Raw genomic sequence first — 13,911 nt, forward strand, 5'->3', positions numbered from 1 at the left:
GTGAAGTGTAAGAGCAGAATGTTATAAAGAGACGTGTAGACGGTCACTCACTAGGTACTCCTGAGACCAGGCGTAGGGGTCGCAGCACCCTGAAGGCTCGCAGCGCCTTGACGTCGAAGCCGCCGGGTTTTCCTCCGTGAGAGGCGGGTGGGGGGCTTCCTGTCGCCTTCTCGCCCCCTTCTTTGGTCAGCATTTCTAGCGTAACACTGAACAGTCTGCAGAGACACAATGGTCATTTCACATATGAACTTTTTACGGACATTGTACACGTCAGCGTGGAGAGATTCGGTGTTGGAATGTGCCACAGTATCACTCAGTGGAAATGATATTATTCACCTTACCTTAGCGTCTGTTTCCTGCAGTTACCTAATCTAATTTACCCACTGGCTAAGCTAAGATTAGCTATAATATGTGCTCCAGTCATGCTGTAGAAATAATAGACTTTTTTATTTCATATTTATTTATATTTATTCACAGGTTAGCAGGTGTGTGTTGAATGTGATCGTAGTTAACGATAACGTTATCGATAACCATAATCAGACGATATTCTGCTGAGTGTGTTATGGGAAGGGTCCCTGGTGGTCTAGTGGTTCGGATCCGCCGCTCTCACCGCTGCGGCCCGGGTTCGATCCCTGGTCAGGGAACCAACCCCAGCCACTCTTAGTGCCGGTCCCAAGCCCGGATAAATGGGGAGGGTTGCGTTAGGAAGGACATCCAGCGTAAAAACATGTGCCAAATCAAACATGCGGATCATGAATACAGATAATCTGCTGTGGCGCCCCCTAATGGGAGAAGCCGAAAGAAAGTTATTGTGCTGGACTGCCATGAAAAACTGATGCCTAAAATGTTTTATTTTAAAGATTCATCTTTTCCAAAAAGTTTGAATAGATTTTTTTTACCTTTTATGGGTGTTTTTTTCATTCATAAAGGCATTTTTTTAATAAAAGTGTGCATCAGCTTTGAGTCAAATTTATTCAGTGGATTTAAATGATGACATTTTCACTGTTATCAAGCAAATCAAATCAGTGTCAATAAAATGTATTCTTGCAATGCAGAGGAAAGATACTTTAAATGAAAAAGTTTATTCTCCAGTAAGTCACTGAACCGAATCACTTGATGAACTCACTACTGCTCAACAGTGCTGTGGCTTTGTTTGGAATTATTTTTGTTGGCGAAACCGAGCAAAAAGAAGCATCATAGTGTCTAAAACGTGTCTCTTAATATCAATTTCTTGTTGATTGAACTGTTGAATAATATTACATTTGTAATCATGCTGATTTTTCAAGGAAAACTGTATTTTTCATGTGATACTGATTAACTGTATGATATAAATGTACACATTTCCTGCCCCTGCTATGTTGAATGTTGTGATCATTTGAAATGTATTTTATTAGACTGAATCATGCAGTGAAAGAACACACTGTAAATGTGCACCTACTGGACTTCCTCACGTGACGTGTGTGTGCACTCTGTAAATGTGTTTTGTTTGGGACGTACTCAGAAATGTTGTTCGTTACAACAACAATTAGGATCGTATCGTAGACGGTATATATCATAGACCCCCTACTTGACGGTATATAGTTCACGGCAGGGTGCGTGAGGCTGATCAGGAGTCGTTGATGTTGGGTAATAATTCATCATTGGTACTTCTTGAAAGCTTTCGTTACGTGGCGTTAATAAGCTGACCGTTAGATGGCGAGTCTGTAGCAGTTACGCATCATTAAAACCATCAGACCGATAGACGGAGAGAGAGAGAGAGAGAGAGAGAGAGAGAGAGAGACGGAAACAATGAGACACTTGTGCATCGCCTGTAAGCACAGAGTGGAAAAAAGAGAAAAAAGGAAATGTGTGTGGGGGAGGGGATAAGAGAAGAATAGAATGACATGACAAAACAATTAAAAGAGAGTGTTAAAAGAAAGAATAAATGGAAAGAAAGAAAATGAGGAAGGAGGAATGGATCATTGTTCCAAAAAGAGGCGAGTATGGAAAGATGGTGAGTCATTCCATGAGCCAGGAGACTTGATGATATTCCTCCTGTCTTTTATGGGTCATATAGCTGCTTAAAGAGCTCTGTATGTGTGTGTGTGTGTGTGTGTGTGTGTGTGTGTGTGTGTGTGTAAATGCATGCGTGCTTAGGGAGTGTGACTACAGGATAGGAGAAGGAGAAGGAGTTCAGAAAGACAGAGAGAACTGGATTTGTTTGGAAGAAGAAAGACGAGTGAACACCTGATGGTGGTAAATGAATGCATCGGATTCTGAGAGCAGGACCAGACTCTCGAAAAAGCTGATAGATTCACTAGTGGCACAGCAAGGACCTGCATGACATCACCTCACACGCGCACACACACACACACACACACACACACACACACACACACACCGCTGACCTTAAACTCCATGTTTTTCTGATTCACCAGACTTTAGTGTCTGTGTGTTGAGTGTGAATTGTATCTGGAGAAAGAGGACACCCATCGTGGTGGAAAAGCACCATGTAATTTCCCTGAATTCAGTGCTCCTGCAGTCACTTCATCCAAATGACTGATGAGGAGCTCGCTGGAGGTCACACAAGGACGCGGCACATTATGAGCATATCAGGAGGATCTGGTCTAGATTCGGTCGAACGTCACTAAAATGCATCTCAGACCTCCTGAGGCCGTCACGTGCGCATCTCCACCTGCACGTCTGTGGAAATAATCCCTCTGCTGATATCTCCATGCTGTACATGATGCATAAACATCACGTCACCTCGAGGAACAGCTGCATGACCTTCACCTTCAGTGTATTATGTTCAACTCTCTTCCATGTTTGTTTGCAGTAATGGAGCACTTTTTATATAAGACAGTAGTGCAGGTGGTTCTCAGGAGCAGAGGAACTGTAGCATGACCTACAAAATGCAAGAACAACCTAAACTTTGGACAAATCTGAGTAGGCTGATGCAGTTGAAATGACCCTCACCTGGATTCGTTTCTCCCTCTTTCATGCTCTTCATGTATTTCTATGGATTTGCATGTAGATGAGTTATATTTTATCATTTCCCGAGGTGTGTTTGCTTCACATGGATCAGACCTCTGCTGTGAACTTTTGGAAATCAAATATTTTATCATTTACATTTCCCACTCATCTACATTCTGCTCGTCTTCTCTGGTTTTCTGTCTCTTAGATTGGTTTTGTTTAGTTTTTGTCTGTTTTTGTTCTGGAAAAAGATGCTGTTCTATTGTAACAGTGATCCACAAGAATGGAGGGAGAATGAAGCTGGAATGGAGAAATGTAGAATAAAAGGTGAATGGAGGGAAAATAGATGGAGAATGAAGGGGGAATGGAGAGGAAAGAGGTAGAATGGAGAGAGAATAGATGAAGAATGGAGGGAGAATAGAGGATGGAGAATAGAGAGAGAATGAAGAGTGAATGCAGGGATAATGGAGGAGAATGAGGAGAATGGAGAGTGAATGAATGGAGAATGAAGGGAGAATGGAGGAGAATGAAGGAGAATGGAGGGAAAATGGAGGAGAATGAATGGAGAATGGAGGGAGAATGAAGGGAGAATGAAGGGAGAATGGAGGGAGAATGAATGGAGAATGAAGGAGAATAGAGGGAGAATGAAGGAGAATGGAGGGAGAATGAAGGAGAATGAATGGAGAATGGAGGGAGAATGAAGGAGAATAAAGGGAGAATGGAGGAAGAATGAATGGAGAATGAAGGGAGAATGGAGGGAGAATGAAGGGAGAATGGAGGGAGAATGAAGGGAGAATGAAGGGAGAATGGAGGGACAATGGAGGGAGAATGGAAGGAAGGAGAATGGAGGGAGAATGAATGGAGAATGATGGAGGGAAAATGAAGAGAGAATAAAGGGAAAACACCAACCAGCGTTCCTCAGTTCCACACTTACCCGATGACCACGATGACAAAGTCCAGCATGTTCCAGCCGTTCCTGACGTACGCGCCCGGGTGCATGGCTAATCCATACGCTATGATCTTTAGGAAGGTCTCAATTGTAAAGATGATGAGAAAGGCATATTCTACTGTTTCCTAGAATACAGAGAGAGAGAGAGAGAGAGAGAGAGAGAGAGAGAGAAATTATCATTTAAATAATGATCTAATGTGCTTTTATCTCAATGTGTTTGCTACCAAAATTATTCTTCTGTCAAACTATTTATCAAGAAATTTTACCACAAACTTTAACCCACTGCTTTTCCTCATGTCTCCTAAACAGGAAGTGTATCAAGCAGACACACTCACACACACACGCACATACACACACACAGGCCAGAAAAAGATAAAGGGCAATGATCCTGAGCCATCTGGAGATCTAGAGATTTATCAGCTCCAATTAGATCACAATTTATCAAGATTTTGGATAAACAACTGCTTAATCAATACTCAAAATAACATTCTACATCTACTGTATCTCCATCATTAAAGATTTAAAGGCTCTGGCATGTTGGTGATTTGGTGTTGAATCTGTAATGAACTCAGAGGTTGAGCTCATTTCCGAGTTGCTCAGGAGCTCCTGGTCCCACAACAACTCCAACTGACTGTAGTGTAGAAAACTGTAAAAAGGACATTATTCATAACCACACACTCAGGGGTCCACGATATCTCACACTCTCCAGTGTGTGTAATGTTTCAATGATTTATAATCACACTTTTGGTGTCAACCAGATGAGAAGAAGTTCCTCTTTTGAGTCTGGTTCCTCTCAAGGTTTCCTCCTCATATTATCTAATGGAGTATTTTCCTTGCCACAGCTCGAGACGACCCGAAGCCAGGTGTCGAAGTCGGAAAGAGATTCCCATTTACATCCAACTTGACATCACAGGAACATACGTCTCCTGAGCAATCCTCAAACGCTGGTCTGATACAGTCTGTTAAACCCATCTCTCTCTCTCTCTCTCTCTCTCTCTCTCTCTCTCTCTACAGGGATGACCATCAGCTTGTTCAATAAGTTCAAAAGTTTAATTTCAGGATCACAGCAGCTGCATCAGGGAATGTCTTTAATAAATCACAGTGTGTGTCTGCTGTGGTGCAGAAAGAATAAACCCCTGTGTGTCTGCTGTTCTAGGAACATAAACACTTCTGGGATGGCAACAGTAATGTTTCATTACACCACCCTGACCTTAACCTCCTACACAGGGGTTTATTTCATTTCTTTTTTTTTTTTTTTTACATTGTATTGTATTGCATTTATTTATTTATTTACTTATTATAATTAATTATATTAGTTTATATTGGATTTGTAACACAAAACAAATGCATGTGACACAAAGTGTGTGTGTGTGTGTGTGTGTGTGTGTGTGTGTGTGTGTGTGTGTGTGAATCTGGTGTATAAGTGATACTCGGAAAGAAAGAATCCTGTGCACAACCTCCATTATGACATTTAAATGTACACATGAATGCATGTGTGCGCAATTACACACACACACACACACACACACACACACACACACACACACACACACACACACACACGTGTTCCCCTTAGGGAGGAATTTTCTGACCATCTGCTCATACCACACAACCTTAAATTAAAGAACTCCTTGTGGATGCTTCACTCATCTAACAATCAAGATTACACGTCCTGTTATTGCCTGTAATAAATCCTGAACACACACACACACACACACACACACACACACACACTTCTGATTTGTGTGCTACGTTCTTTGGACTGCACTGGATCTGCTTAAAGAAAAATAAATCAATATGGATGCCACTTTGTTAAATCAGCAGCATTACTGTTACTAAATCCACTTAAACACAACACCGATAGGTCAGGATTCACGCTTAACTTCTGAGAACCTGAGCGACTTTTCTCACTCCACATTTTCCACCGATGTTCTGTAAGCTGACGATTGGAGCACGGAGGGAGGAAGAAGAGAAGAAAGACCAGGACAGAGTACTAAAGCCATGCTGCATCACTCTCTTCACTGCAGCACTCTGAGCATTGTGGGTACTGGAGGAGACCAAAACCAGAGTGAAACCAGAGCAGAAAAGGCAACATTTTATTATCGTCATTTTGGTGAACATGTTTTGTATATAATCCTGATGCTGGAATGCAAGTTCATGCCTCGTTAATGAGGATTAGAGTGAAATAAAACCTCTCATGATGATGTAAAGAGCTGAGCTTCTATCTGAATCTGGATAATGTGGCCCAGATGCTCGGGTACCTTTTCCACCCAGGACGCATGTAAAAAGTAAAACATTGCAGCAGGCGATTTTATTTATAGGACACCTGCGACGTGGCAGAGTCAAGCTGAAGCTGCCCTGTGAGTTTGCTGATTTTATGTGTATAAATATGTCACCTGGCTGTAAAGGAGGCACCAGCTGAAGGTGAAACATCAACATATATGCTTAAAACCCAATATATGGCAGGAAGTTTGCTCTAAGAAGGTATCTAAGAGGCTTCAGTATCATAATTAGTGAAGCAACAATGCAGTGCTGTGGTGTTTGGGTGTTTGGATTGAGCCAGAAAAAGTACTGACAAGCCAAAATGTCCAAAAAGCAGTTGCTTTTTAGTTTGGGGTTAGAGTGTAGTGGTTAGAGTGGTTACCTTGATGGGATCTCACATCCCTGGTTCAAGTCTGATCTTCTCACATTTTTCCCTTAAAGTAAAGGGAAGTCAGTGATCCTGTAGCTCAACAAGATATTCTTCACCTTTCAGTCAAGAACTTACTGGTTTGAACTGTCTATGAGTATCACAGTTCCTGTTTTCATTCTGTTGAGGAAGGCTCAGATCTCCAGCACGGTAAAGGAATATGTGATGAGTATATTGTATGTAAGGTGGAGGTGTTTATGATCTGGAAATTGGGGTGTTGAAAGTTTGGAGCATATTGTATTATTTGCTATAAAACTCACAAGGTTTGAAGATCAGATTGCAGTGTTTTGCAGAGCCTACAGTAATGCTGACCCACTAACACTCCTTCCATCTAAAAACTCATAGAAGTGTGTGGGATTTCAGCAGAAGATGGTGGATGAGTTCCTAATGATGGTGGTTCTCTGGGCCAATCTCTACGTTCTCTGGCCAATGATATGTTGAGTGCTGAAAGTGACTCCTCATACACTTTATGCTTAATGTTTATGTTGGGAGTCAGTTCTTCTCATACTGAAGGTTGTATGTGCTGTTCAGTAGCTTGGTGGTAAGAGACGCGTCTTCTGTTTGAAGGTTGTGGGTTCAAGCCTGAGATTCTCCACCAATGTTTTATAATTTACTTCCTGTTGCCAAACTGTTCCTTTAAAGCAAACCACGTGCTTAAATCAGCAGCTGCTCATCGCTTTCGGTGGTCTTGCGGTTAGAGATGTGGTTCTTATAAGAGAAGGATGTGAGATCAAACCCTGCATCTTCCATCTCTTTATATGCCACCAGTTCTCGTATTTCTTGCCGTTCTGTTGTCAAACGTCTCTTAATGTGTAAACAGCATTCTTAATTACACTTGTAATTTCTCCTTCTGTGGTCTGGTGGTTAAAGACATGCTTTGTGAAGTTACACATCTTAAGGTAAAAACCCACATCCTCTGCCTCTTTATACCACAATTTCTTATTTTTTTCTTAGCTCTCTTTTTCTCAGCTGTCTCCTAAAGTGATCTATTCTATCCTAAACGTTCTCCTCTCCTCTGTGGCTTGGTGGTTAAATCAGAGATCATAGTTTCCACCCCCACATTCTCCACTTCTTTATAAACCACTTGTTTTTGGGTTTTCCTGACGGTCTGTTATCACTTATATCCTAATGTGTTTGTTTTGCAGTCAAATGGTGTCTTTCAGTGGTCTGGTGGTTAACAAGCTAGTTCTTAGATTGAAAGATCATAGGTTCCAGGCCTGCGTTCTCCATAGCTTTATATACCACCAGATGTTTGGCCTTCTTTGGATTTCTTTTCTTAACTGTCTCCTAATGTGTTTAATTTACAGGCAGTGACTGTACTTCTGTAGTCAGGTGGTAAAGACATGTTTTGGGAAGTCAGAGGTCACAAGTTCAAACCCTGCACCCAGCATCTTATTTATGTTGCTTTGCTTTTTTTTTTTTTTTTCTTAACTGTCTCCTAATGTGTTTTGACATTTTTTTATATCTCCTTCTGTGGTCAAGGGGCTAAGGTTGATGTTCTTGAAATCAGAGATCATAGGTTCAAACCCTACATTCTCCACTTCTTTATTTGCCAGCAGTTCTTGTGTTTGCTTGACGTTCTGTTGTTAAATGTCTCTTATTCTGTTTTATTTGCCAAAACCTGTTGTCCTTCTGTGGCCTGATGGTTAAAGACTTGTTTCTTAAAGTCAGGCCTCACAGGTTCAAACCCAATATCTTTCACTCCTTTATATGCCCCAGTTCTTTAATCATTTTTTTCTCTTTCTTTTTTTTTCTCAACTGTCTCCTAATGGTAAAGGATATGACTCGTATCAGACGGTTGGTGGATCAAATCTAACATTTCCACTTCTTTATACATTCCTGCACTTTCATCTTCTGCGAGTGTTAAGCATTCTGTACAACTACATGAGGTTTAATCAACACCTCAGTCTGTCTTTCCATAGGTTGGTTGGTAATGATATGGTTCTTGTTAATTAAAGTTGCAGGTTCAAGTCCAGCCTTGACCTTTTCCAACTATTGTGTAAAAATGAATAATTTACTCCTGATAATTCCATAACAATAGATGTGCACCTCTCTGTGCTTTTTATGTGTAATATTTATTTATTTATAAGATAACAGTCCAAAAGGCAGTGCACATCACCATGTCTACGAGTGGAAAGGTTCCAAGCTCCTCCTCCTCATCTGCTGCTGTCAGTCATTTTGCTACACCATATAGGCATTATTCAATAACACACTCTGTGTTTCTCTGGTCTGGTGGTTAGAGGTATGTGTTTTGACACTGGAGATTGCAGGTTCAAGTCCTACCAACTGCTCTACATTATACATGGTGACTTCTTAAAAAAGATTTTTGGTTTAAATGTTAAACCAAATGTGATTTTTTTCAAGTGTTGCATTTGTCTTTCAGTAGCCTAGTGGTTAAAGCAATGGCTTTAAAACCTGGAGATTGCACGATCAAATCCATGGTTTTTTGTGGGGGGGGTTTGTTATTATAACTAATATGTGTAAGATAAATCACCTACCTCTAGCACATAATCATGGTCTGGTGGGTTAAGGCATAGGTTTGCATGCTGGAAGTTGTGGGTTCAAATCCTGCAACTTGCCTCTGATTATATATTATTAGTGTTCATGTGACTCTGTGTTCAGCTTTTTTAAGACAAAAGTCCAATAAGCCAGGCCTACTCACACTACAGTAGTGTAATGGTTAGCATATTGGTCTCTCATGCAAAACACTCCCAGTTCTAAACACACTTTTGCTTCACTATTAAGCAGTGGTGAAAACCCAAAATGAAATGTCCTATTTGACGTGCTGCATGTGTGAGATTCTGTGGCTCATGAGGATGAGTCAGAGTGTCTGGGGAATAAAACATGTCGGTTCAAATAACACCCAGGCAGCAAAATGTGTGCAAAGGTTGACGAACCGGCACAAGGGGCGGTTACAAAAATTTCCTAACGCCCCAAATGTGAGCGGCAAAGGTTACGGATACTGGCACAACAGCTGCCAGAGACAGAGTGAGACACCACTATGGGGCAAGTGGAGTACTGAACTGTGTGGAAGATCTGGAGGAAGGCACAGATCTGAGGGGCAAAACTTGGGGATGGTGACAACAATGGCCTCCACTAGATGAACAGTAAGGTTAAAAACTCTGTGGCATTGAGTGAGCAGAACAGAGCATAGTGGCTCAGTGCAGGTTGAAGGTTGATGGAGCAGCACAGGTGGGGTGCAGGAAGGCAGTGTGTATCTAATAAGAGGAAAACCAACAGAGGAGAAAAAGCAGTTTGTTTATTATAAAAAAAAAGAAAGATTTTTTTTCTCCCATTCAGCTCCTTTCTACCAACCTACGCCATCCCAAACGCACCTCGAACCATCACGTTATTTTTCCAAACAACTGTCACCATGCACCACCACTCAGGACACCTCAGCAGGTCAAGCTCAGGGATCAAACCAGCAACCTCTGACTCCAGAGGCCAGGACTTTACCACAACGCCACAAACTCCCATACAAAGAGCACTTGTCATCAGACTTATGTTTTCTAAACTGAACCATACCTTTAAAAAAAAAAATTAAGTAACATTTTTAATTCATTAATAATAAAAATAATAATTACTGAATTGCAACAAAAGGCTGAGTGAAAGGAACAGACAGAGCAGCTCGATACTACAGATGAGTAAATTAAATACACATCACCTTCTTTACAACTACTTTAATAAAATGTGTAAACGAGGTCACGTGTGTGGTGGTGAGTTCGAGTCTGGAGTTTCTTCATCATTTATTCCTCTGTAAATGTTCTGCTTGATGTTGAACTGATGCTGAACTGTATGTTGCACCGAGCGCCGATCAGAACACGTGTAAAACAGAGCGTGCGCTCGATCCTGATTGGTGACTCGCTGCGTGTTTCACCAGTTACGATTTTATCCTCGTAAATAAAACGGAGCGACTGATTTCACTAAATGTAGTTGAGTAAAGTGAAATATTTAACTTTGAAATGTAGTGAAGTTTCAGTAAAATCTCCCCAAATGGAAACACTTGAGTAAAGTACAGATACATAAATAAGCTACTTAAGTACAGTAACGAATTACACCACTTAAAATCTAAGATCAAGCAGGACATTTTGATACCTTTATAGACAGTTGTTAACACATTGGTCTGATTTGACTTCCAAACTCTGCTCATCAACTAAACCAAGTCAATGACAAAACCTCAACTCACTGAGACGTCAGAATCTGGTGCAGATGTTTTCTGCCTGACATCCAGCAACCTACAGAAAGGTTGGTAAATCTGTTTATCACTAATGTCGCAAAAGGATCAGAAGGATTGCAGCTTACCTTTCTCACTGCATTCTTGTTTCCTGGAGCCCAAAAGCTCTGCTCTGTTTACTTCCACTTCCACTGAAAGCACAGGTCCTTCATCTAACAGGAAACACAGGCAGCTGTAGAACAAGACCTCTAAGGTCCAAACCCAACCTATCAGTAGGTCTACGCAGATGCCTGAGTGAGTTTGCATGCTAATTAGCTAGCTGTCCACCTGAAAGTCATTCATCAGCCTGTGTTGTGGGTTCCTCTTTCTCAGTAGGTTCTTCTGAGAGTGCAGGAAAATGGTTGTGTGTGTGTGTTTGTAACCCTTTTAGTGGCTGCAGGTCTTGTTTTGCCAACAATTTACTGACAACTGAGTGGAGCACTTATCCCAGAGTAAGAGGGACAGGAGCTTTTGTTAACTGAATAAAAGGCTGGACTGGACTACAGGCTGCTGCTGGAGATGTGGAAAGAGAGAGAGGGAGTGAAAAAGAGAAATAAAATGCTAGCTGTTTCACAGTGAACTGAAGCATGTGGTTAAGAGAACTACAGTGCACTGGAGATCTTTTGGGCTTTCTGATATCAGTATTGTTTCTCTCAAACTAATTGTCTTGCCTTCCTTAGAAAAATGTGTGTGTTAGAGCAGAGAAAATGTCACCTGTAAGTTCACCTGTAGTTTTTAAAAAAGATCTTTCACACACTTACTTAAGCATTTTATGTACATCTGGCTCTTTCACGCGCAGCTCAATTGAACACGCTGATGAGCTCCGAGGCTCGTAACCGGTCTGCTGTCGTCGTGATTGTTCTTATGACCTTACATTCACAATTATGTACAGGAAAACCCAGAACATCAACCAGCCAGTGTTAGTACTCAATAACACAACTCTGTACATATTTGACACACTAGTCAGCCGAGACTGAGACACAGTGGGATTGGAAGGATACATATGAAGCAGATACGATACGATTCACCCCTATTACGCTGCAGTGTGATCCGATTTCCATTCAATTCAACACAATGCGATTCAATGAGGAAATTGACGAGCAAATCATCAATTTACTTAAGTGCCTTCTGACTTCTAACACATGGCCCTTTCACACACACACCTTTGTAGAGCAAAAGAAAAACTTAAATAAATCCATGTTATTTTCCTGTTGTGTCTGCAGGAAGTTACAGCTCTACCTCTGCCATGTTAATCTGTTCTATGTGACTCTCAGGACACGCCTCCGTCTCTGTAGTGTTGTGATTGGTTATATTCATGTAGCAGCAGTGGTGCTGAGAGAAATCAGTCTACATATCAAATATTAGTCAGAAATTATCGGTCACTTTTTAAATAAAAGTAAAGCACATCTACTAACAACTGTATAGAAATAAATTAGTTTTAAAACAAGACACTCTGAATATCCACAATACACTACACCAACAACCAGAATGTTTTAGACAACTGATCATCACACCCACATCAACTTCTGGAAGTAAGACACCCTGAGCTCCATGGTTGTTGAACGTGAATTTACTAAACAAAATCCTGATCCCCTCAACCCCTGAACACATCTGGAGACACTTCACCTCCTCCAACATTAGTATCTGACCTCACTATTGCTCTTGTAGCTGAATGATCCCTGCAGCCACGTCCCAAAATCTAGTGGAAAACCTTCTCGAAAAAAATTATAACAGCAAAAGTGGGGAACATCTTCATATGAATGTAGGAGCTAGGGGGTGCCAGGGGAGGGTCGTAATTGCAAAAAGACGAAAGTCATTTCGCAAATATTGATCTAGGAGTACCTAGAACTCCAGCAACACTCACTGAGAGGTTCGCAAGAGCTTCCAAAAACAGCGCAACCCCAGGGTGACTGCTGGCCTCTGCCTGAGCACCCCTATGAAAAATCCCTCTGCCACTGGTTTGGAACCAGATGTTCAAATCCTTTTGGCTATATAGTGCATGTGCTGCAGTAATTTATAAGCAGTGGAGACCACAACGTCACTTAAAATGTTCCTCACAAAAACCATGTAAAGCAGATCCTAATGGAGCTGGCTTTGTGCACGAGGCATCGCTACGCTGGAACAGGTTTGTGTCTGTTCAAGTGAATGGAAAATGTTACTATACCACATCCAATCGTGTGTCTCCAGTTTTGTGGTAACAATTTAGAGAAGAATCACATATGGCAGGAAAGATCAGGTGTCCCAATACTTTTGTCAATATAGTGTACATAGATTACTATTTTCTAGGCTCTTTTTCTGTGTTAAATACATCAATGTTTCTACAAAAAAGGGTTTTCTGTATGGGGATGTTTACTGATCATTGAGGGAAGGAGTCTCCAGGGTCCGTGATGAAGCTGTAGCTTGAAGGATTCTGATGTCCTCAGGACAGAGGAGTTTCTCTGTAACATGTAACTTGGCAGTTTTTTTTGTGTCTTGTGGTGAGCACAAGGGAGAACAGGAACTCACACTAGTCCACAACCATCCATACAATAAAATATTAACATCTGTAATCGTTTCCAAACTGCTGGCATATGAGAGAGAAATCATGCAGGCTATATCTCTCCCCAGCTTGTCTATCACTGTAAAGATTCTCTGCCATCACCATCACTGCTGACAGCCAGAGGGAGGGAGGGAGGGAGAGAGAGAGAGAGAGAGAGAGAGAGAGGGGGAGGGAGGAAGGGAAAAACGGACATCTAGCCCTTCACCCATCTGTTTTATTCATACATCAGCACTGAGGAAGTGAGTGAGTGAGTGAGGGGGCGGAGCAGCCCAGATATATCTCTGAGTCACCACAGTTTATTTATGCTTCAATGACTTATAGTACATATTCTTTTGTCACACACACGCACACACACACACACACACACACACACACACACACACACACACACACACACACACACACACATTAAGCTACTTCATTCCAACAAAACCGCTTGACACACACACACACACACACACACACACACACACACACACACAAAGCATCCACTCAGGAAACACAACTTCCAGCCAAAAATCCTCGTTAATGTAACCTGACTCAACATTTCATCCACACCCTCCCACTCA

At 41.5% G+C, this 13,911-nt stretch overlaps 1 protein-coding gene across 6 annotated transcripts in view; it reads right to left on the bottom strand.

Annotated features, from left to right (window-relative positions):
- Positions 1-13,911, bottom strand: part of cacna1da (calcium channel, voltage-dependent, L type, alpha 1D subunit, a) — an 82,109-nt gene that overhangs the window by 51,623 nt on the left and 16,575 nt on the right. For all 6 annotated transcript variants that reach the window (XM_046875293.1, XM_046875292.1, XM_046875291.1 and 3 more), the window contains exons 4-5: positions 3,887-4,026; positions 52-215 (exon numbers count right to left, since the gene is read on the bottom strand). In XM_046875293.1, the coding sequence (XP_046731249.1) occupies positions 52-215; positions 3,887-4,026 (304 nt within the window). The remainder of the gene's footprint in view (positions 1-51; positions 216-3,886; positions 4,027-13,911) is intronic.

The sequence above is a fragment of the Silurus meridionalis genome, chromosome 19 (assembly GCF_014805685.1).
Source record: "Silurus meridionalis isolate SWU-2019-XX chromosome 19, ASM1480568v1, whole genome shotgun sequence".
Lineage (NCBI taxonomy): Eukaryota > Metazoa > Chordata > Actinopteri > Siluriformes > Siluridae > Silurus > Silurus meridionalis.